Raw genomic sequence first — 26331 nt, 5'->3', positions numbered from 1 at the left:
CCTGTATCCTCCTCTTACTCTCACTCTGAAATGATATTTACGGCTTACAGTGTTATTTGTTAAGTGCAGCTGGTGTCTCTGTGGTGCCACCGGCTGAAAATATTTCCTTCAGTGTGGCTTGTAGCAAGACATTTTATGTAAGCCTGTTGTCATGCCTCCTGCAGGTCCGGGGATCAGAATACGCCCGAGGTATTCCTGCTTGTCATAAGAGGCATCTAACAGGAGTCTCACATGTTTCAGCCTTTATGTGATGGTCCCCTGTAGGGTTTGACCTCCATTTTCAAAATTTTCCAGAAGAGCGAGTCAATTGGGGAAGTGTGTCTTACATGGTGCATCATGTCCATTGTGCCTTGAGATCTTTAGCCCACTTTCTCATCGTTGCATTGCAGTCCAGCTCGTTCTCCATCTCTCGGCCAAGGACACCTTCCTGGGTGCATTTTACACCATGCACTATGCAGTGTCACTTTGTGCACCGACGGTTACCATTGACTTCTTTGCACCTGCTATCCAGCACAGTAGCCAATTCGTTGTGGTGGGGCCACCATGTACCCTGTTGGTTGTAGCCCCTTGACTACACAGGGATCAATCTGCTGATGATGCCTTCGTCGTTAACTACCCATGTATGCCAAGGACTAGATGCCCGTCACCCTGGGGCATCGGAACTATTGGCAAAAGCCATCCTGCCAGGTGGTTTTTGCTGCGGCTGGGTAGCGCCCCTGTGTTGGAGTGGGTGGCATCAGGGCAGATGACGCGCGATGAATCGTACCATATCATCACTTGCTAGTGATCAGACACCAGCAGTCTCTAAGCGTTCCATGTCTCAGTACAATACAAGAAAGTACGACCCTAAATCATTCCCCTCCCTGGCCACACCATGGGAGGAACACCAGGCTAAGGAAGACAGCAAACCTTATTCAACCCGGTACCTCGTATGTACGATAGCTGATGGGGACTCCTTTGTTTCTATCAAGCCACGGAGCATTTAGAGGGGAAGTTTTGGGAGGTGGAGGGCTTGTCCAAAATGCGCTTTGGATCAGTCTTTATAAAAACAGCATCCTCTGCCCAGTCACGGGCTTTACTCGCTTGTAACAAGTTGGGGGATGTTTCTGTTACCATCATGCCACATAAGAGTTTAAATATGGTCCAGGGTATTATATTCCACAGGGACCTTCTTTTGCAGTCTGACGACAAGCTGTGCACCAATTTAAAGTGGTGAGGTGTTCATTTCATGCAGCGCGTCTATCGGGGTCCGCGGGATAATCAGATTGCAACTGGGGCCTCCATCTTGGCCTTAGAGGCTGACACTTTACCTGAGAAGGTCAAGGTGATGGTCTACCACTGTGATGTCAAACCATATATCCCTCCCCCGATGCGGTGCTTTAAGTGCTGGAAATTTGGCCATGTGTCTTCCCACTGTACTTCCAGCATCACATGTCGAGATTGTGGACATCCATCACATCCCAATACTCCATGTGCCCCACCTTCCATCTGTGTCAACTGCGGAGAGCATCATTCACCTTGCTGGCCAGACTTGCAGGATTTTACAGGAAGAGAGGAAAATCATGGAATACAAGACCCTGGGCCGACTAACATACACTGAGGCTAAGAGAAAGTATGAGCGGCTACATCCTGTGGCTATGACCACCTCGTACGCCGCCGCTATGAGAACAGTTGTAGCTCCATCAGTTCTGCAAATTCCAGTCGGCTCTCAGAGCCAGAAGACTACGCCTGCCCCCTCGCCTGTCCCCTTGATGGTGGGGGGGGGGGGGGGGGGGAATTCACCCCTGGTCCTCCCTCACCACCTACCTCAGGAGCACTGCCCCCCCCCCCCTCCAACCATTGGGGACACCAATCCCCATTTCCCAGCCAGAGAAGTGAAAGTCTTCTTCGGCTCCTCTTGCCAGGAAGGGATCCCTTGGGTCACTCCCTTCCCAGATTTCTGCTAGTGGGAAAGATGATGCCCACCAGTGACTGAAGTGCCCAAAAACAGCTGGTCATAGGGCTTCATGATCCTCCTCACTCCCGGAGACTGAATCAGTGAAGCCCTCCCAGCCAGAGAAACCTAAGGAGTAGCGAGAAAAGTCTAAAAAGAAGACCCCTAAGACCGAGGAAATTGTGGTGGTACCCACACCACTACCTAGAAGCTCTGTGTCTGCAATGTATATCTTCCTCCTGATGGTGTAGTATCCCTGAATGCATTAACTGCACTGATTCATCAACTCCATAAACCTTTCCTACTTTTGGAAGATTTTAACGCCCATAACCCCTTGTGGGGTGGCATCGTGCTTACTGGTTGAGGCAGAGATGTCGAAACTTTACTGCCTCAGTTTGACCTCTGCCTCTTAAATACTAGTGCCACCACACATTTCAATGTGGCTCGTGGTAGTTATTCAGCCATTGATTTATCCATTAGCAGCCCAGGATTTCTCCCATCTATCCAGTGGAGAGCACATGGTGACCTGTGTGGTAGTGACCACTTTCCTACCTTCCTGTCACCGCCCCGGCAATAGGCCCAGGCATGCTTGCCCAGATGGGCTTCAAACAAGGCAGACTGAGAACTTTCACCTCTGTGGTCACCACTGACTCTTCCCCATATGGTAACACTGCTGTGATGGTTGAGCAGGTAACTACAACAATGGATAATGCGGCGGAAAATGCGATCCCTCACTCTTTAGGGTGCCTCCGGTGAAAGGCAGTCTCTTGGTGGTTGCCAGAAGTCACTGAGACAATTAAGGAGCATCAGCGAGAACTAGAGTGGCACCCTTCCCTGGAGACCCTCATAGCCTTTAAGCAGCTCTGTGCCCGCATTCGCCAGCTTGTCAAAAGATGGAAGCAGTAGTGCTGGGAGAGATACGTCTTGACTGTTGGATGCCATACGTCACCATCCCATGTCTGAATGCAGATCAGATGTCTTTTTGGGTAGCAAAACCCAACAGGTGTCACTGGCATTAATATCAATGGCGTGTTGTCTACCGATGCGAACACAATTGCTGAGCACTTTGCTCAAGCCTCTGCATCAGAGAACTACCCCCCAGCCTTTCACACCCTCAAACGGTGGATGGAAAAGAATGTCCTCTCGTTCGCTACACACCACAGTGAACCCTATAACACCCCATTTACAGAGTGAGTGGGAGCACCTCAGTGCCCTTGCACATTTCCCCGACACTGCTCCTGGGCCAGATTGGATGCACAGTCAAGATGATGAAACATTCTCATCTGACTAAAAGCGACATCTCCTCGTCATCTTCAACCGGATCTGGTGCGATAGCATCTTTCCATCGCAGTGGCGGGAGAGCACCGTCATTCCAGTGCTTATACCTGGTAAAAACCCGCTTGATTTGGATAGCTATTGGCCCATCAGCCTCACCAATGTTCTTTGTAAGCTGCTGGAATGTATGGTGTGTTAGGGGTTGGGTTGGGTTGGGTTGGGTTGGGTCGGGTCCTGGAGTCACGTGGGCCTACTGGCTCCATGTCAGGGCGGCTTCCGCCAGGGTTGCTCTACCACTGATAATCTTGTGTCCCTCAAGTCTGCCATCTGAACAGCCTTTTCTAGATGCCAACACCTAGTTGCTGTCTTTTTTGATTTACGAAAAGCGTATGACACCACCTGGCGACATCATATCCTTGCCACAGTATACGAGTGGTGTTTCTGAGGCCCGCTTCCAATTTTTATCCAGAATTTCCTGTCGCTTCGTACTTTCCGTGTCCAAGTTGGTGCCTCCCATAGTTCGCCCCATATCCAGGGTTCCGCAGGGCTCCGTATTGAGTGTATCTCTATATTTAGTGGCCATTAATGGTCTAGCTGCAGCTGTAGGGCTGTCGGTCTCACCTTCTCTGTATGCAGATGACTTCTGCATTTTGTACTGCTCCATCAGTACTGGTGTTCCTGAATGGCAACTACAGGGAGCCACACACAAGGTGCAGCATGGGCTGTAGCCAACGGTTTCCAGTTTTCGGCCACAAAGTCGTGTGTAATGCACTTCTATTGGCATCATACCATTCATCCGGAACTAGAACTTTATCTTAGTGATGATCCACTCACTGTAGTAGAGTCATATCAAGTCTTAGGACTGGTTTTTGACACCCAGTTGACTTGGCTTCCTCACCTTTTCCAGCTTAAGCGGAAGTGTTGGCAGCACCCCAATGCCCTCCATTGCCTGAGGTGCAGATCACTCTATGCTGCTGCAGCTCTACAGAGCCCAAGTTCAATCCCACCTTGACTATGGGAGTCTGGTGTATGGTTTGGTGGCACCCTCAGTGTTGCGTTTACTTGACCCAGTGCACCACTGTGGCGTTCACCTAGTGACAGCAGCTTTTAGGACGAGTGCAGTGAGCAGTGTCCTGATGGAGGCCGGAGTTCCTCCATTGCATCTCCTTTTCCTACCCACTGCGGTTCATCTCCTGCATCAGCAGCCCAGGTCAGGGCTTACAATTGCAGTTCGTTGTGCAGTCCCTTCTCTTCAAACTGGAGTCCTTGCCTTTACCACCTATATTTGAGGTTCATTCACGTACACCTCCATGGAGTAAACCTAGGCTGCGGCTTCACCTGAACCTTTCACATGGCGCTAAGGACTCAGTTAACCCTGCAACTCTCTGCTGTCACTTCCTCTCGATTCTCGACATGTACCGGGGCCATGAAATGGTTTACACCGATGTCTCAATGGCTGGTGGTCACATTGGCTTTACCTTTGTTCATGGAGGACATATAGCACAGCGTTCCTTGGCAGATGCCTGCAGTGTTTTCACTGCAGAGCTGGCAGCCATATTTTGTGCTCTTGAGCACATCCGCTCGTGCCCAGTGTGAGGTAACGTGTGAGTCATCGTGCCCAGAAAATATTCTTAGTTCTGAGGAAGCGGGCGTGGGCTGCTCGTTAGCAAACACATGGTGCCAAACGTTAGCTGGACGAGAGGGATAGTCCCAGCACATGGTCCAGCCACGTGGCTGGGGATTCCGCTGTGACGAGGATGGTGCTTTGTGTCGATGAAGGAGATGTCTATGGCGGGAATGCCAAAGATGGCGGACTTCGTGAAGCCATCATGGCAGACATTTCACTGTTCGTATAGAAATTAATAGTAGCCAGATGGATCATGATATCTCAAAAAGAAACATGTGCATTACTATTATTTGCACGATGATTCTGATGGTGTAATCAGATTTTCAATATCTTTATTAGTTTAAAGTATAGTATCTGACGGTAGATTATGCAAGTAACATCCACCTACGATTTTCCAAAATATAAACACTTCATCAGATTTTTTTCAATTGGCGTGTCTTTAGAAAGCTATTAGTGTAAACCTAAATTGGTATGAATTACAGGCATGTAACTTAAATAGTACATGAGTTATTGGAGGACAAAGTGGCCCTTTACTATCGATCATGTCAGGCCATAAGTACTCTTAAATAAGGAGATAATTCAGAGGCTTCCTTTACCAGGATACAGGTTGGCTGGCAGCGTTTCTAGGAGCTCTTTGCGGTGTGGAGGAGTAGCCATGTATGTGAAAAACGGTATCCCATTTGAGTCAATTGATGTTTCAAAGTACTGCACTGAAAAGGTGTTTGAATGTTGTGCAGGTGTGGTTAAATTTAGTGGAGCTAAACTTCTTACTGTTGTTATTTATAGATCCCCAGACTACAATTTCACAACATTTTTGCTAAAGCTAGAGGAGGTTCTTGGTTAACTTTATAGGAAATACAAAAAGTTAGTTATATGTGGTGACTTCAATATTAATTGTATAAGTGATTGTGCAAGGAAAAGGATGCTGGTAGACCTCCTTAATTCATATAATCTTATGCAAACCGTATTCTTTCCAACGAGAGTGCAAGGGAACAGTAGAACAACCATAGACAATATTTTTGTTCATTCGTCATTATTAGAAGGGCATTCTGTTAGCAAAAAGGTGAATGGCCTTTCAGATCGTGATGCACAAATTTTAAGTCTAAAAGATTTTTGTGCTGCAACACATGTTAAATATAATTACCAACTTTTTAGGAAAGCTGATCCAGTTGCTGTACAGACTTTTGTAAACCTTATCAAGGAACAAGAGTGGCAAGATGTTTATAGTGCTGATACAGTAGACGATAAATATAATGCTTTCCTCAAGACTTTTCTCGTGCTCTTTGAAAGTTGCTTTCCGTTAGAACGTTCAAAACAGGGTACTAGCACAAACAGGCAGCCTGGGTGGCTGACTAAAGGGATAAGAATATCTTGTAGAACAAAGTGGCAATTATATCAAAACGTTAGAAACAGTCACAATCTAAATGCAGCAGCCCATTACAAACAGTATTGTAAGGTGCTTAAAAAAGTTATTAGGAAGGCAAAAAGTATGTGGTATGCAGATAGAATAGCTAAGTCTCAGGATAAAATTAAAACCATATGGTCAGTCGTACAGGAAGTGGCTGGTCTGCAGAGACAGGTCGAGAATATAGAATCAGTGCGTAGTGGGGATGTCCGTGTTACTAATAAGTCGCATATATGTACAGTACTTAATAATCACTTTCTGAATATAGCAGGTGAACTAAATAGAAACCTAGTCCCAACAGGGAATCATATAGCGCTCTTAGAAAAAAGTGTTCCGAGACTGTTACCTGAAATGCTCCTCCATGATACTGACAAGAGGGAGATTGAGTTAATAATTAAATCACTAAAGACCAAGAACTCTCATGGATATGACGGGGTATCTAGCAGAATACTGAAGTATTGTTCCACGTATGTTAGCTCAGTACTTAGCCATATCTGTAACTTTTCCTTTAGGAGTGGTCGGTTTCCTGACCGATTAAAGTACTCGGTAGTGAAGCCACTTTATAAAAAGGGAGACAGGGATAATGTTGACAATTATAGACCTATTTCTATGCCATCGGTGTTTGCTAAAGTTATCGAGAGGGTTGTATATACAAGGTTACTGCAGCATTTAAATTCACATAATTTGCTGTCAAATGTACAGTTTAGTTTTAGAAATGGCTTAACAACTGAAAATGCTATAGTCTCTTTTCTCTGTGAGGTTTTGGACGGATTAAATAAAAAGTTGCGAACGTTAGGTGTTTTCTTTGATTTAACGAAGGCTTTTGACTGTGTTGACCACAAAATATTACTGCAGAAGTTGGAACATTATGGAGTAAGGGGAGTAGCTTACAATTGGTTCGCCTCCTACTTTAAGAACAGAAAGCAGAAGGTAATCCTCCGCAATATTGAGAGTGGTAATGATGTTCAGTCCCAATGGGGCACTGTTAAATGGGGCGCTCCCCAAGGGTCAGTGCTGGGGCCACTGCTATTTCTTATTTATATAAATTTTATGCCTTCTAGTATTACAGGTGATTCAAAAATATTTCTGTTTGTTGATGACACCACCTTGGTAGTGAAGGATCTTGTGTGTAATATTGAAACATTATCAAATAATGTAGTTCATGATATAAGTTCGTGGCTTGTGGAAAATAATTTGATGCTAAATCACAGTAAGACTCAGTTTTTACAGTTTCTAACTCACAATTCAACAAGAACTGACATTTTAATCAGACAGAATGGGCATGTTATAAGCGAGACGGAACAGTTAAAGTTCCTAGGCGTATGGATAGATAGTAAGCTGTTGTGGAAAGCCCATGTTCAGGATCTTGTTCAGAAACTAAATGCCGCTTTATTTACCATTAGAACAGTATCTGAAATAAGTGACATTTCAACACGAAAAGTAGTATACTTCGCATATTTTCATACGCTTATGCCATATGGTATTATTTTTTGGGGTAATTCTTCTGATTCGAAAAGGGTATTTTTGGCTCAAAAACGGGCTGTTCGAGCTATGTATGGTGTAAATTCGAAAACCTCTTGTCGACCCCTATTCAATAGTCTGGGAATTTTGACATTGCCCTCACAGTATGTATTTTCTTTAATGTCGTTTGTTGTTAGCAATATTAGCTTATTCCCAAGAGTTAGCAGCTTTCACTCAGTTAATACTAGGCAGAAATCAAATCTGCATGTGGAATGCACTTCCTTGACTCTTGTGCAGAAAGGAGTGCAGTATTCTGCTGCATCCATTTTCAATAAGCTACCACAAGAACTCAAAAATCTTAGCAGTAGCCCAAACACTTTTAAGTCTAAACTGAAGAGTTTCCTCATGGCTCACTCCTTCTATTCTGTCGAGGAGCTCCTGGAAGAGCTAAAAAATTAAGCAAATTCCAGTGTTACATTCTTGATTTTCTTTATTTAAACTAACGACTTGTCGCCTGAATATGTTTCTTATATTTCATTTCATCTGTTTCTACAATCGTGTTATAATTTCATGTATTGACTCGTTCCATGACCATGGAGACTTCTCGTAAATGTGGTCCCACGGAACAATAAATAAATAAATAAATAAATAAAATACATGAAAAAACAGTAGCAGCATGCTTATAAATATATTGATTAATCTATGTCTTTGTTAATATCCGATATGTTATTCATGAAGAAACTAGTCAATTATTTATGGTGTTTTAGGAAAGCACACACACATTAGGCTCCTGGCCTACCTTTTGCTTCTTTTCTTTTGATATATGATTATTTAATTGTTTATGTATTTAATAATGTGTGTTAGAGCATGTTTATGGTCCAGCCATAGGAATATTTATTTAATTTCAAGTTATTTAAATGTAAATCCAGTATTTGCTATATGTTTCATTATGATTATGACTGTGCATTGACATGAAGACATGGCGCGAGTGCGCTAGCCAATCACAGTGCTCGTGAATGGGAGGACTGGATGGAAGCGAGTTTCCAGAGAGGACACGGGGCAGTTCTGGACAGTATGGCACAGGGCATGGAGCGCCCATGATGGTATGGTGCAACGGACGGACAGTCGGCGGAAAGAATTGAACAGTGGAGCAGTTTGCACGTGGTTGCGGAGGATAGAAATATTTTGTAGTGCCGACTTGTGCTCTTGTGAGATTTCCATGGCTTCTACAGGGAAGTCATAGTGTGCTGTTAGAAGTGAATATCTCGTGAGCTGTGTTGTTGTTCATAACTAATTATGCACTGTAGGAATATATTGTTTCCCTGTTATTCAACTTATATTTTATTTAATTGCTGGACCATCGACACCAATAAGTGTTTTGCAGAAATATACCGCATTCTCAAAAGTACTTCTACTGTTGTACTCATCATTTAAAGTCATTAAGATAGTACCTGCAGATTTTATTTAATTGCAATCTTTCATTTATAAATTTATATGTTACATTCATAATTCGCAATTGCTGAGTGATAGAAACCTTCGACCATTCGATTCATGTGTGGATTCTTATCATATACTGTAGACTCGGCAGTATTTGGCCTGTAATGCGGCAACTACGTATTTCATACCCTAGGTAACAAAACCAGCCAAAACTTTTAATATTGCAACATTGAGTCAGAGGCTGTGTAGTAATTTGAAAGCCCGCACCAGGCGAGTCATTTCTCCTGTGTACTGAGTGCTTGAGCAGCCTACAAGCTATCGATCAGTGCTGCCCTCGTCATCCTTTGGTAGCAACCATGCCGGAGTCCATCTATGCCCTGGAATTGTTCAGTCATTCAGGGGTGTATATCTGGAGCCCAGGTCACGTCAGAATCCCAGGCAATGAACTTGCCAACAGGCTGGCCAAACAGGCTATGCAGAAACCGCTTGTGGAGATCGGCTTCTCTGAAACTGAACTGCGCTCAGTATTACGCCGTAAGGTTTTGCAGCTTTGGGAGATGAAATGGTGTAACCTCAGCATGCACAACAAGCTGCGTGCCATTAAGGAAACTACGAATGTGTGGAAGACCTCTGTGAGCGCCTCTTGCAGGGACTCTGTAGTTCTGTCGCCTCCGTATTGGCCATATGTGGCTGAAGCATCATTACCTCCTCTGTCGGGAGGACCCACCTCGGTATCGCTGTGGCTTATGAATGACGGTAATCAATCTCTTGCTGGTCTGCCCACTTTTAGCCGCTCTGCGGCTGAGTTTGAACTTTCCCAGCACGCTACCTTCGGTGTTAGGTGACAATGCCTCAACAGCAGCTTTAGTTTTACGTTTTATTCATGAGGGTGAGTTTTATCATTTGCTCTAAGTTTTAGCATGTCCTTCATCCCTGTGTGTCCTCCACCCTAGTGCTTTCAGTGTGGGAGTTTTAATTTGTTGCAGAGTGGCTGGCTTTTCCTGTTTATCCTCGTGGTCAGCCAGCCATGGTAACATGCTTTTTGTTTTAACCTCTTCTACCCGTTTCTTGCATCTTTGTGGTTTTCTGGTCCCCTTTTGTCCATTTAAGTTTTTGTTGCCCTTCAGTCATTGTGGATTTTCCTTTCCTTCTGTTTTGTGTTGTCTCCTTGTCTTATTCTCACCCTTGTGACATTGTTTACTTCAGAACAAGGGACCGATGACCTCGTAGTTTGGTCCCTTCCCCCCTCTTTTAAACCAACCAACCTGTTGTCATGCTTTAGTGCTTGCCTGCCTTGTAACTTTTCCTTTGTCATTCTCATGAAACTTTCCCCTGTTATTAACTCTGAAGACTTGGTTGTCATTTCCATTGATACAAGACATCTACCCTGCTGATGTAACTGATGTTACTCTGTAGAGTAGCATTAATTAAATCCATTATTCACAACTATGATGTTTTTACAATAAGTTTGACATATTCTAATTGATATCCTCTTTTTTTTCTTTTGCAATAAACATTTACATTTTATAAACAATTAGATTTTCAGTTTGTTTTCCTTGATAGTAACACTATTTGCAGTCTATTCACAACTAAATTTACAATATATATTCACAACTGGCCTAACTAAATCTTATTCTTTACAGTTTTGTTTATCATCTGTTTCTGACGTGCACTGACTGTTCTTACTCATTTGGGCTTCTTTCATAAATCGCTATTTCCTCAGGAATACTAATAAGAGGTTTTCACGCCATTGAATTTTCTGCACCTTGGTTTATGATGGCAGTTCATATACATATCTTACTGCAACAATTATTATCACTGAAGTAATTCCATGTAAGTCGAAAGTAGCAACAGGTTTATGTAACTAGTGTAATTAAGGCTACAATCACATAAGTAGGGATAGAATAGTATGTCAGTAATTAGAGTGTGTTTTCCTTTGCTGGTGTTATCAATAATACAGTCTAAATCATTTAGACACTTTCCATCAACCTTTAATTCATCTAGTTGTGTGACCACATGATCTGATGGTAACTCTAAGTTTAGCAAAGAAATGTTTGTGTTTTCCTTATTGATTAAGCAACAATCAAGTTCCAACTCTATTTGTGGTGTTACATTCCTTGTAGTTGTGTTGTTGTGTATTATTTGGTCCATGTGTATGGAGGCTCTTCACATTTACTGTAGAAACTTGTTTTTCCAACTCCTCTTAGCACTGCATCTGTTTGGGCTTTCTTCCCACACAATACTGTCTGACTTATCTCCTTAGGAACTATTTATAACTATTCATAGTTATTTGTGGTAAAGTTGTCCATATACTTTGCTGTAATACTATAATTCTTTTTTTAACAATCATCTGGCTTTATACTAGTTGCTGAAGCTACTTTCCCTCACACTCTTCTTGGTTGAAAGTAAACAAGAGAGCAAATATTTGTCTAGAAAGTCTCCTGTTCTTATTTAGATTCTTACTGTAGTACCATAACTTATTGATACTGCCTGAGCCAGTGCCTCGTAGATTCCTACAGGCTCCACGAGCAGCGCTTTGAACATCACTGCCATTGAACCACCTCCAGGTCGCTGACTAATTGAAACTGCCAGGACAGTGTTACAAGCAGTGGGCACCTGCGCACCAGTCTTCTAGTTTGAGATTGCTTCTAGTCACTAATTGGTGCTGACCATTGCAATGAGTTGTTGTTAGGTAGCTCTACTGGCAAACATTCAGTGTACATATACACATGCCTGTGTTGGACCTGTGCTTATAGCTAGCCACGGCTGCTACAAGTTGTCAACAATGTATCATTTCTTCACCCACAAGTTGAGTGCAGTATATTTATTTAAATGCACCTGTGTCATCTAATCTTTTGCTTGCCTGTCAAGGCAACAGGTTCCTTTGTCCACCTCCAAATCATTTATCATTAGCAACATGGGTCTATTATTTGGCTCCTCTGTCAATAATTTGGTGCACTGCCTTTTAGATTTGTCTGTGAATAGGTACTCTTTTCTGGCCGAAGGGAAGTATACTTCCCTTTTGACTGAGGGCTTTCTTGTGGTAAAGGGAATGTATCCTAATATGCTTCCTGCTATACACACACCTACATTTATTAACTTTTCCAAGAAGTATCCTGATGGTTCAGCTTGAGGGACAGGGAACCTTACATCTTTCAGTTCATCTCTTATTAGACTGAGGAACTTGAAAATTTGTATCAAGTTTATGATGTGAGGCTGCATTATACCTTTCTGTGCATTAACTATAGCACTTATCATTTGTTCATACTCTGATTCTATATCCACAAACACAGCTGCTACTTTCCGTACTTATGCACATATGATTAAAAAAAGTTGCAACCCTTTAAATCCTTGTAGCAATGTCTTGGTAAACCTGTCATGTGGGATGTCTAACCCTGACACATACATATGAAATTTGTGTTCAACATCTATGGGTCAACACTATGGGTCATTTACAACATCTGATTTATTCAGAGGACACCCTCAACCTAGCATACAGTTGCTTTAAGTGAATTGTACCCACAAAAGACAGTCTTTACACAGAGACAGTGACTAACAAGCACTGTTCTGTCTGTTAAAAGAACTTGTCAACACTAACTGCGTCTGCCCCCACGCCCATGACACAACTCGCAGCTAGAACTGCGTTTACTGTTCCAAACTACTGCAGATAGCTCTACTCAGCCCCACTTGGCTAATAATTTCAGCTGTGTTTGCTAGTCTCTCAACTTCCACTAGGATCTGCCTGTCCTATATATCCTGCACTCCTGTCTGCTCTAAATGCCATGACTCTCCCTTCGGAGCCTCTGCATCCGAGTTTTAATCAATTTCCACTTCTCTCCTGCTAGTCCCTGACTTGACATAATGTTGAACAGCCCTTGCCATCTCTTTGGTTCTAATTATGTACTTTTTTCAGAAGCTGAGTTAAAGGAGGGAGGAGTCTTTTGTAAACTCATATCCTGGACCTGCTATAGGCTCTTTATGATGTATATGTGCCCATTCAGAGACTTCCACACTTACTTCTCTTTTACTTCCACTTTGAAATGATGTTTACACCTTACACTAGTATTTATTAATCACAGATAGTGTCTTTGTGGTGCCACCGGCTGAAAAGATTCCCTTCTGGAAGCATTTGAAATTTTACATAAGGCTGTTGTCATCCTCTAGTGACCAATACTACCTGATGGCCATGTAACTTTTCCCTCATTATACTCATCAAGCTTTCCACTTTTATTAACTCTGAAGACTTGGCTGTCATTTCCATGGATACATGACAGTCTCATCAACATTGAGGTAATTAGAGATGAAGTGAAAGCTCTGATTGTTTCGGGGATGGGGAAGTAAATCAGCCGTGCCCTTTTAAAGGAATCATCTTTGCATTTGCATGGAGTGATTTATGGAAAGCATTGAAATCCTAAATCTGAATGCCCAGACAGATTTGAACTGTCATTCTCCCGAATGTGAGTGCAGTGTGCTAACCACTGTGCTGCCTCACTCGGTAATGAGTCAAGGACATATTATCTTATCTGACATGCGTCTTTCATAATGTCGATGGCAGTGAAATTAAATGAATTGAAGCTGTGTAAAGAAATACAGGCAGACATACTTCCTGTGAAGGAGAGGAAAATTACTTTGGTGTATTAGTCTCTCTCTCTCTCTCTCTCTCTCTCTCTCTCTCTCTCTGCTGCCCATCACATGCCAACTTGCCAAGATCAAATTTTGGTGTAAAAGTGTGATGTAAGATACCTCAAAACACAGATGCATAATCTGTGTCATCTGCATGTTCCTATTGTATTTCTGCAAGTGATCATACACTTGGCCAGGCCCAGCCTGCTAAATATGTTCAGTTTAATATCACTGGCAATCATTTACTCTAATGAACTCCATCCACCCCTCTGTTAACATTGAAACTCGTGAAGGCTTCCCAGTTTGTCTCACTTGTATCTAGTAAACTGCAAAAATGCTATCTTGTTTTCTAAAGACTAACTTCATGGCCTATAATAACAAACAATAACCAGTTGTGCAAATGAGAAGTGTTAACAGCTCACATGGCATGGCAGTCTGTCACCAAATGAAAAGTTTCAAGTCTTTCAGTAACCTTCACTCTACCATGCTTATGTTTTATTATTGTTAATGTGCAGGATAGGACAGCTGTATGATTAAACAAGCAGAAGTAACACTATATTTTCTTTCCATAGTGCTGTAAGGAAAATGCTGCTGATAATTCTCTCATTGACTGCCTTTATGGGGACTGTTGCATTGGTTGCTGTATCAAGAATGTACATAGCTGCTCATTTTCCACACCAGTGTATTCTAGGCTTTATATGTGGTAAGTGAAAAATATACATGTTAGTGAGAGAAGCTTTTCCTGGTGCCCTGTTTGTCATCAGTTTAATACTCAGCTTATCACATTGCTTTTGATATGGCTCAGCAGTAACAGAGTGGTAGTTAAATTACAGCACTTGTTCTTTTTATTGTGATAAAAAGCCTATGATATTAAATTTCTGGTAAAACTGATGTATATGGAACACTGTATATGCTCTGAATGCCTTGCTGGGCTCAAAACCTTAAATAAGACATCACTGTTTAATATTATACATTCTTCCTATTTTATTTTTCATTTTTGTTCATAGTTTGAAATGTCAGTAGGCATATACTAAGCAACATTTTGAAGTACATGAAACTGCTGTAAATGTGCCTTTACAATTTATACTGCTTGAGTAATCAGCATTTCTTTTTCTCCCATATATAATTCAATCTTTCCTCCATCCAGTCAGTCTTGACCAGTGTCTATGTTTCACCATGACTGTTAACTCTGCTCAAGTGACGACCTCTTCTCATATGTGGTGGGTCCATCGAAAATGCTTTTACTAGATCTGTTATATAAGACTGAATTATTGGACAGTGTCTTCATACTTTGAACCTTATTAAGCCTTCAAAGGTGGAAAGCTCTGTTACGAATACCCCCTTCAAAATGTATAATTCCCATTGTATTACATTTTTAATTATAATATGCCAGCATCGTAGGACCAGAGAATTTTGTCTCTGTAACCTAAGCATCTTTATTTTCAATTCAGATAGCAGTTTTTACATTCTTTTAATTAATGATTTTTCTGCCTTCTTTCTGGATCAGATGATTAAGGATGTAATATTTATAACATTTGTTTTGAAGTATACTTTTGATATCAGCTTCCTTAGGTTAGATTATCTTGAATATAATGTGAAAGAATAGCTTCTTTTGACTTGTTTAGGTGCACAGTTTTTGCTTATGCCCTGCTTCAAAACTGGATGATAGCTGCATGTGTGCTTGATGTTGAGACACCAGTTATTCAGTTGCATGTTGATAGGCTGTTGCTTAATTGTGTAGTGCTGATTGTGGGTGTTGTACACAGTGATTGTATGCAGCTTATAGTATTGGGATTTTCAGAACTTTCTTATGCAATAATCTTTCCCTTAGGATAAATTTCTGATTTGTTTTCACATCTTCATCCAGGGTATGGGGCTGTTGGAAACCTTTTTCTCTGTCTTATTATTATTTTGATTGGCCAATGGATAATGAATTTCTGTGTGAAAGTTCTCATTTTTTGTATTTGTTGTGTTACACTTTAAAAATCAGTGTTATGTTAGCTGATACTTAAATTCACAATAACGCTGCTACTCTTAACATGTCTCACACTTCCTCGATGTTTACTGGTTATAGATAGTTGTAAGGAAGATTTTGAATCATAGTCCCATCCTGGGTGAAAATCTGAGAACATTTCCCACACACATGACTTGTTTTCAGCTTTTATTTGTGGCTTACATCATTATACAAAATGTTTTCTGTAACACAGGCAACTTTTAAGATTGGAACTGTGGCATACATGGAGTACTTAAATGAAGTTCTTACAAAGCTATAGCCGAAGGTAGGTTATAATAATGAAACTGTAGTTTTTGTTGAATTGGGTGCTAACATTTGGTGCCTGTTTTAATTTGTGTGGTTTTTCTATAAATAGGTGTATATAATGTGAGACCTACACCAGAGTGTTTGCTCATCTATTATTATAAGTAAAGAACAACATTGGAAATTTAATTGAAGAGTTAGTTATTTTGCTGGAAATGAAATTTTTCAGATGTGTCCATGAATTTATAATTTAAGTTCACTTTTGTGTGTCTGGCTTGGTTGAACTAATAGCAAAAGAGCTGACGTACTTCTTGGCGCTTGTAATGTAGACTAAGTTCTGATCACCCCAGTTAGTACTGTGCTGCAATTACCAAGTTATCGTTAACTTGCACATCCCATGAAGAAGCAACATAGTAGGTTAATGATGTGTTTGCAGTGCATTTCCACAAACCATATGAGTTGAAGACAGGTGGGTCTAAGTTATGATGCAGATAATACATAACTTGCTAATTGACCATGACAGTCTGTCAAAAGATGTGTTTGAAAGTAAACAGCATGACCATCATATCTCAGCACAATGACTAAATGTCAAAGATTGGTTGCATTCCTCTATAACCAGAAAAATGTTCAAAAGTTTGTCTGATACAGGACATCTAAACCTCAGAACACACTACAATAAGAAAATTTCAATAATATGGTTTTGGTTTGAAGGTTCTATAGGCTTGACAACATTACATGGATTTGTTTTGTGGTAAATGTTTACACAGGACCTTTGACATTCGCTATTAAAGGTTCAGTGTTAATGGAACCTCAAGCAAGTGACAACCATGTAACTGTTCTAGACTCTCTTACTCATTGTACCAGGTTTCTTATTTGGAATACCACATACAATAATCTGCAGTAAGGACAATGTAGATGAGTTGGGTTTGGTATGATATCTGTGGATCTTTACATAAACTTGTATGGGCATATTGGAGTAATATTTAACAACTTAAGTACTAAATTTTTCGCAGTTATTTGGTATATTATGCTGCAGAGGTGTGTAATGTATCACCTTGAACACTTAAAATATGAATGAAACATTGATGTCAGATGGGGTGAGTGGAAATGTTCCAAGCAATAATGGAAACTTCTCTTGATATTATTTGAAAGTCATTGTAAGAAAGCAATATTTTGACCAATCTCCTACTTGTGATTCTCACCTGAGTACAAAATTTTGTTTTGAGATGTTAATATGCTAGTGTTACTTGGTCTATAACTTTATATGATTCCACTTATCAAGTTTGCAAAAAAAGTCTGCAGTCTTATACACCAAGCAGTGTTTGTAACGTGTTGCAACAGAGGAGGAAAGTGCTTCATGTGTTCTTATCTCATGAGAGTACCTAGAGTTAACTGCTGTGCAGTTTGGCGATCAGATCTATTTCCATGGATAAAGTAACAGTATTTGGTAAAAGTCAGTTGTCCTTGTGAGGAGCCTTTAAAAATATTCTTCCTTAGATCCCTGAAATATACTGTCATGCTTACACCATACGTAATGAAGACCAGGACTCGAGACAGGAAATCTTCACTATTGAGCCAATGTTTAATGTGATAAATGCTGGACCACACCACTCCACTTTTGTGCATCCTGGTTTTATCCGATTCATTTCTATCTCCTTGTAAAACAGTCATTCTTTGAGTTGTGCTGAAGGTAGATATAGAGCAGAGGAGCTGACATGTTTAATCACATCTTTGGTATTCTCAATGCCAATTTGTATTTTTATACAAGGTAATTACAAAGTCCATGAAACATTGCAAAAAATTGTACACGTACTGGCCAAGAACAATGTAACAATGATACAGCATGTGAAAGACAAACCCTCAGTGTCTTCTTTTTTTTCCTTCTTCTTCTTCTTCTTCTTCTTCTTCTTCTTTTGAACAATGCTTATAAACATTCTGTGTGTCCATCCTTTGTCACACAGCACACATCTAATGTGTAGTCCAATTCTGTACATATTTGACCCAACATATGAGGGGTGCCTGTAAGAACAGCTGCTGTAATATGGTGTTGCAAGTGCTTGAGGTTTTGTGGTAGATGTGGAACAAAAACGCTATTGTTGATGTAACAGCACAAGAAAAAATTTCAAGGCATTAAAGTCCAGTGATCATAGTCTCAAAAATTTATAATCTCCACTTTCCCAACATTCTTCAGTTAAACAATTAATATTTATATGTTCAAACTAGCACTAGCAGTGAAGGATATATGAAGCACGTCAGGAGGATGTCGAAAACAGTGCAGTTGTTGTCGTAATGTGGAAACGGAGCAATTTATCTGTTGTCCAAAACGGTATAATCATTGACATTCAGGCCAAGACTTGGAAGCATTTCCAAAATGGGTAAGTTTGTAAATTGTTCCTGTGCCACTTAGATAAACTATACCGTGCACGGCAAAATCGGCGCTATCCAAATCTGGCACCAAGGCAACTGTGGTGCTCCCACAGGCCATAGATGACAGGGGTGAATGGCAGCTGTGGAGACGTGTATGGATGAACAGACATTTAACTGTTGAACAACTGCGAACATTATTGCGCATTGGCCGCCACAGCAGGTGTGTGGTTTATTCACTCATGCTGAGTGTTGTTGTGCACCAGCAATGAAGGCTGGACTTTGCATGCCAGTACCACAACTGGACATCCACTGAGCAGCGACAGGTGGTGTCTTCAGATGAATCACATTTTATGCTCCATCGGACAGATAGCCATTGGCATGTACAGCATGAAACTTCTGAGAGGGAGCATTGTGGTCTGATAAATGTTTTTGTGGAATTTTCTCAATGGTCTCATCATTCTGGAAGGTACAATGGTTCAGCAGAAGAGTGCACGCATCCCTGGGGGACACTATATGGGTCGTCATGCAATTTATTTTTCCTATGCACGATGGAATCTACCAGCAGGACATTGCACCATCGTACATGTGTGATTCAAAGAGCACCAGGATGAGTTTATCATACTCTTCTTGCCACCAAACTCACCAAATTTAAAGCCAGTTGAAAATCTTTGGAACCACCAAGATCAGACCGTTTGTGCGATTATCAACCGAGAAACTCGTTATGTCTCCCTTGCACACTGTGTGGCTCATTAGTGGATACTGGCACGAGGAACTGATGCTGTTCATGAACAGAGAATTCAGATATTAATTTATTCTACGTCTAATGTCAAATAGTAAAAATAAAACATAACTTCATTGCTGCAGTTGTAGCATCAGTTGATAATAGTAGCTTTGAATATTGAAACACACGCAGATACTACAGATTTACAAATCAGCCAGTCTTCAGTACAATAACTGTTCAGTAGTTCACGAGCCCTGGCCACTACAAAAATATGTAAATTGTATTCAGCTGCCAAACACACAAAATGGACTCAGTGCGTGAATGTTAGAACTCGAGTATACCTGTCACTGGAGCTCCGGAGAGGGGATGTTTGCATCTCATTGGCAGCAGTGCAATCATTTGTGGCAACACCCTTGTGCTGTGGTGGTTGCTGTAGGAAACGTGGCAGCACACATATTTGAAAGTTTGCCGAACGGATAGTGGCCGATACTGCAAAACCTAGTGCATTTGACCACAACACTGGAGTTAACATGGATCCACATCCCTATTGGTACTGTCCCGAGCCTCATTGACTCACTTTCTGCACATAATGCACAGCAGGAGGAGGTTATTCGAGCTTTTGAATGATGGTCATATTAATGTGACTGGACAGTGTATGTATTTCTGTTGCAATGCTAATGCAATTTGTCATTAATTATGCCCTTTGACCCAACATTAATTATATTCATTGTGCAATGCTCATGCCGCCTGCATGTAATGGTTTTTTGTTGCCACAGAACTTTGTATACATTTCACCACTGTGCTTATGCAATTTACAGTTAATTATATCCTTTGCCATTGTGCTAATACAGTTTGCAGTATTGTATTTGCTACCTCAGTGTGTAATTATTCTTCACCTCAGGGTTTATACAGTTTCCAGTAATTATACATTCTGTCATCATTTTTACAAAACTCGCAGTTTATGCACACTTCATCTTTGTGCTTATGTGAATTGCAAATATGTCATTAATTTTTTTTAATATATATTTCCCATTTCATCAATAAGGGCAATCATAGTTATGCATTCAATTTATTTTACTCTGTTGACAAGCAATGATTGCTGTGGATATTTTATTTTGCCTTAGCACTGATTAGTGATGATATACCCTTTGCCTTGGAACTTATATATTCTTCACATAGTGCCTCTGCAATTTGTAGTTAATTATGTTCTTCACCTCAGTGTTTATACGGTTTGTAGTCAATAATACATTTCACCTCAGGGGTTATGTACAACGGATTAGATTGCACACTTCATTTAAAGATTTTTAAGGTTTTATTCAACCATGTTCCTTGCCTCAGGGTCTCTGTTGCAACAGTCATTTCGTGAGTGCATTCAGTTGTTCTACTTGCTGAAAACAAGATCATACTTCTACCTCTCATAACTCTTATACTAATTTTCTTGTTGTATACAGTGTCTGCTTCGTATAATTTTGGATATGTACCATTTATGACTCAATTTTGCTCATACTAGTGCATACAAATGTTGTAGATATGTTTTAGTTTTTGAATTCTTGTCTGTTCAGTGGTCTTTCAATCTAAATACCTGTCTTTCAAACTTATGATGAAATTTATGGTGTGTTCTACAGATTATTTCCTGTTCATTCTTCTCTGATCTGAAAAAAAGTTAATCCATATTAAGAACATATTTTGTCAGATTTTTTGTTTAATATTTGACTAGATGTTGGCACACTATACCTGACCAGTTTTAACAAATATAAGACAGGCTATTTATTACCAAGATCTTGCAAGTAATTTGCTGTATGTGAGCTACTTTTTAAGCTTAACTACCCACAGTCATAATCATGAATGACAGAGGTAATGAATATTTACTCATTGTACCACACACTTTTTTGCAAAATGGAATATCACAGTTGCCACATTGACATATTGTATGTCATTAACTTGTACCTGCTGAAATACATTCTTTGTTGGTGCCCTCTTTGCCTGGTATTCCACACACACTATAAAATTCTCCAATGGAACACATTCTGTTATATAACTCGTAAATATTCTGTTATGCACAAGACTTATGTTCAACCTGGTTCTGTACCCTGTGGGTCCGGGGGTTAGAATAGGCCCAAGGTATTCCTGCCTGTCATAACAGGTGACTAAAAGGAGTCTCACATGTTTCGGTCTTTACGTGATGGTCCTGTGTCGGGTTTGACCTCCATTCTTCTAAATTTTCCCGAAGGGCCAGCCAACTGGGGAAGGGCACCTTATATAGTGCATCATCTCAATCATGCACTGAGACCTCTCGCATCCTTCATTGATGTGGATCTGCACTTCTACTCATTCTCCAGCTGTTGGGTGAGGTCACCTTCCTGGTTGCATTTTCCTCTATCCACTGTACAGTATCGTTTTCTGCACTGACAATGATAATGGATTTGTTTGGTTGTTTGTACCTGATATCCAGCACAGTAGCCAGTCCATTGTGGTGGGGCCACCATTTACCCTGTTGGTTGTAGCCCCCTGACTACATAGGGATCACTCTGCTGATGTCTGTGCTGTTAACACACCACGTATGCTAAGAAGTAGATGCCCATCACCCTGGGGCATCGGGACTCCAGCAATGGCCATCCTGCCAGGTGGCCTTTGCTGCATCTGGGTGGCGCCTGTGAAGAGGGCCCCTGCTCAGAATGGGTGGCATCAGGGCGGATGACATGCCATGAAGCGTAGTACATCATCACTTGCTGGTGGTCAAACACCAGCAGTCTCTAAGCACTCAAGGGCCCAATTCAGTGCACGGAAGTATGACCCCCAATTGTTCCCCTCCCTAGCCACACCATGGGAGGAATGCCAGGCTAAGGATGGCAGCAAATCTTATTCGCCCTGTTACCTTGTCTATACAAGAACTGATGGGGAATCCTTCATGTCGATGAAGCCTCAGATTTTTGTGGAGCATTAGAGGACAAGTCTGGGGGCGTGGAGGGATTGTCTAAAATGCACTCAGGGTCATTCTTGATCAAAACGGCATCCTCTGCCCAGTCACAGGCACTACTTGCCTGTGACAAGCTGGGGGATGTTTCTGTTTCATAACACCCCATAAGAGCTTAAATATGGTCCAGGGTATTATATTTCACAGGGATCTTCTTTTGCAGTCTGATGACGGGCTGAGCACCAACTTAGAGCAACGAGGTGTTCATTTCGTCGGGCGCATACATAGGGGTCCAAAGGATAATCAGGTGGCCACCGGTGCCTTCATCTTGGCCTTCGAGAGTGATACATTACCCAAGAAAGTGAAGGTGATGGTATACAGGTGTGATGTCAAGCCATATATCCCTCCCCCGATGTGGTGCTTTAAGTGCTGGAAGTTCGGGCATACATCTTGCCGCTTTACTTCCAGCATCATATGCCGTGACTGTGGATGTCCATCACAACCCAATACTTCATGAGTCAACTGCGGAGAGCACCATTCCCCTTTCTCACTGGACTGCAGGATTCTCCAGAAAGAATGGAAAATCATGGAATACAAGACACTGGACCGACTGATGTACACTGAAGCTAAGAGGAAATTCGAACGCCTACATCCTGTGCCTATGACATCTTCTTTTGCCGCCACTACAAGAACAGTTATAGCCCCATCAGTTCTGCCAATTCCAGTCAGCTCTCAGAGCTGTAAGACTACACCTGATGGTGGGGGACACTTCCCTCCCTGTTGCTATTACACCACCTACTTCGGGAACAACACCCGCCACACCATCGGGGACATCAGTTCACCTTCTCAGCCGGAGAAGCATAAGTCTTCTTCAGCTCCTCTCGCTAGGAAGGGGTCCCTTGGGTCACTCCCTTCCCAGGTTCCTACCAGTGGCAAAGCGGATACCCGCCAGTGGCTGAAGCACCCACAGGTAGCTGGTCGTAGAGCTTCACGGTCGTCCTCAGTCCCTGAGACTGAGTCAGTGAAGCCCTCCCAGCCGGAAAAACCTAAGAGCAGCGAGAGAAGCAAAAAAGAAAAAGACCCCCAAGAACCAAGGCACTGTGGTGGCACCCACACCACTGCTATCTATAACCTCTGCGTCTGAGGATGAAGTGGAGATTCTGGTGTCCGCTGAGGACCTAGATCTCGCTGGGCCCTCAGACACAATGGATGTTGATTGCACAGGTACTCTTCCGGTGGCAGCTGGTGACCCTGAGGCGTAGACTGCCTCATTGAGTATTTCATGCCTTCCCAGCCTCACGATAACGTTATCCAATGAAATTGCTGCGATTTTTTCCACCACCTGGCTGAGCTATGGCAACTGTTAAGCTTTACACCTGCTTTCTGCATTGCCCTCCAGGAAACCTGGTTCCCGGCAATGTGGACCTCTGCCCTCCACAGCTGTAGGGGATATTACAAGAACCATACTGAATACAATGGAGCGTCAGGTGGAGTTTGCAACTATGTCCTGAACTTGGTCTGTAGTGAACCTGTGCCCCTTTACACTCCTCTTGAAGCTGTGTCTGTCAGTATAAGGACGACACAGGAAACAACTGTCTGCAACGAATATCTTCCTCCAGATGGTGTAGGGCCCCTGAATCTATTGGCTTTACTGATTCATCAACTCCCTAAACCTTTCCTACCTTTGGGAGACTTTAATGCCCATAACACCGTGTGGGGTGGCACCATGCTTACTGGCCGAGGTAGAGATGTAAAAAATTTACTGTCTCAGTTCGACATATGCCTCCTAAATACTGGGGCCCCTGCACATTACATTGTGGCTCATGGCACTTACTCGGACACTGATTTATCACTTTGCAGCCCCGGACTTCTCCCATCTGTCCACTGGAGAGCCCACGATGACTTGTGTGGTAGTGACAACTTTTCTAACTTCCTGTCGCTCTCCCGACATCATGCCCCCATACGCCTACCCAGATGGGCTTTAAATAAGGCAGACTGGGAAGCTTTCACCTCTGCTGTCACTGTTGAATCTCCCCCAGATAGTACCATTGATGTGGTGGTTGAGCGGGTCACTGGAACGGTCGTTTCTGCAGCAGAAAATGCGATCCCTTGTTCCTTAGAGTGCCCTTGGTGAAAGGCAGTGCCTTGGTGGTCGCTGGAAATTGCTGAGGCCATTAAAGAATGTAGGTGGGCTCTACAGCGACATAAACGACACCCTTCTCTGGGGCACCTAATAGCTTTCAAATGGCTCCATGCCCGTGTTCACCAGCTTATAAAAAGACAGAAACAGGAGTGTTGGGAGAGGTACGTCACGACCATTGGGTGCCTTATGTCACCTTCCCAAGTCTGGGCAAAGATCAAACGCGTTATTGGGTACCAGACCCCAACATGTGTCCCTGTCGTTAACATCAAGGTGTGTTATCTACTGATGCCAATGCGATTGCTGAGCACTTTACTGAGCACTATGCTCGAACCTTTGCGACGGAGGACTACCCCCCAGCCTTTCGCGCCCTCAAACGGCGGATGGAAGGGAAAGTCGTCTCATTCACTACACTCCACAGTGAACCCTATGACACTCTGTTTACAGAGTGGGAGCTCCTCCGCACCCTCGCACATTGCCCTGACACAGCTCCTGGGCCACATTGGATCCACAGTCAGATGATTAAACATCTCTCATCTGACTACAAGCAACATCTCCACACCTTCAACCAGATCTGGTGCAATGATGCTTTCCATCGCAATGGCAGGAGAGCACCATCATTCCAAAACCTGATTCATGTGGTTAGCTATTGCACCATCAGCCTCACCAATGATGGTGTATCGGTGGTTGGGTTGGGTCCTGGAGTCACGTGGCCTACTGGCTCCATGTCGGGGCAGCTTCTGCCAGGATCGCTCTACCACTGATAATCTTGTGTCCCTAGAGTTTGCCATCTGAACAGCCTTTTCCAGATACCAGCACCTGGTTGCCATCTTTTTTTATTTACAAAATGTTTATGACAAGACCTGGCGACGACATATCCTTGCCACATTATACAAGTGGGTTCTCAGAGACCAGCTCCCGGTTTTTATCCAAAATTTCCTGTCAATGTTGTAACATTCCTCCAGAGCCAGAACTTTACCTTAATGATATCCACTCTCTATAGTGGAGACATATCGATTCTTAGGACTGGTTTTCGATGTCCGATTGATGTGGCTTTCTCACCTTCGTCAGCTTAAGTGGAAGTGCTGGCAGCACCTCAATGCCCTCTGCTGCCTGAGCAACACCAACTGGGGAGCAGATCGCTCTACACTGCTGCAGCTCTATGTAGTGCTTGTTCAATCCCGCCTTGACAATGATAGTCTGGTTAATGGTTCAGCGGCGCTCTCAGTGTTGCGTTTATGCGACCCAGTGCACCACTATGGAGTCCCTCCATTGATGGTTAGGCATGCACAACTGCTCACCAATTACATTGCAGATATTTGTAGTTCTCCTGCACATCAGAAATATCTTCTCATTTTTCCAACCACTGCGGTTCATCTCCCGCATCGGCGGCCCAGGTCAGGGCTTAAGCTTGCGGTTCACATCCGATTGCTTCTGTCTGAACTGGAGTCCTTCCCTTTACCACCTCTGCTAGAGGTCCATTCATGTACACCGCAATGGTGTAAACCTTGGCCGAAGCTTCACCTGGACCTTTCACATCACCCTCAGGACTCAGTTACTCCCACGGCTCTCTGCTGCCACTACCTCTTGATTCGTGACGTGTTCTGAGGCTCTGAAGTGATTTACACTGACGGCTCAATGACTGATGGTCACTGGCTTTGCCTACATTCGCAGAGGTCATGTTAAAATGCATTCCTTGCTCGATGGCTGCAGTGTTTTCACTACAGAGTTGGTGGCTGTATCTTGTGCTCTGAGCATATCGGTTCATGCCCTGGTGGGTTGTTTCTTCTGTGTACTGAGTCTTTGAGCACCCTACAAGCTATCAACCAGTGCTACCCTCATCATTCTTTGGTAGCAACCATCCAGGAGTCCATCTCTGCTCTGAAACAGTCCAGTCATTCAGTGGTGTTTGTCTTGACCCCAGGCCGTGTCGGAATCCCAGGCAACGAACTTGCTGACAGGCTGGTCAAACAGGCTACACGGAAACCGCTTATGAAGATCAGCATTCCAATTACTGACCTGCATTCATTATTATGCTGCAAGGTTTTTCGGCTTTGTGAGATGGAATGGCATAGTCTCAATACACACAAGAAACTGCGTGTCATTAATTAGGCTACGAATGTGTGTGGAAGTCTTCCATGCAGGCTTCTCGCAGGTACTTTGTGGTTCTG

General features: G+C 42.6%; 1 protein-coding gene across 3 annotated transcripts in view; it reads left to right on the top strand.

The window, feature by feature from the left end:
- The window catches only part of LOC126248803 (glucose-6-phosphatase catalytic subunit 1), a 204379-nt gene that overhangs the window by 100704 nt on the left and 77344 nt on the right, over window positions 1–26331 (top strand). For all 3 annotated transcript variants that reach the window (XR_007545540.1, XR_007545541.1, XM_049950198.1), the window contains exon 4: window positions 14334–14464. Coding sequence is in view for 1 of the 3 variants with exons in the window: in XM_049950198.1 (XP_049806155.1) it covers window positions 14334–14464 (131 nt within the window). In the remaining 2 variants the exon portion in view is untranslated. The remainder of the gene's footprint in view (window positions 1–14333; window positions 14465–26331) is intronic.

This window comes from Schistocerca nitens, chromosome 3, assembly GCF_023898315.1.
Source record: "Schistocerca nitens isolate TAMUIC-IGC-003100 chromosome 3, iqSchNite1.1, whole genome shotgun sequence".
NCBI lineage: Eukaryota > Metazoa > Arthropoda > Insecta > Orthoptera > Acrididae > Schistocerca > Schistocerca nitens.
The sequence above is the reverse complement of the archived record's forward strand: the minus strand, read 5'-3'. Positions and strand labels throughout refer to the sequence as shown.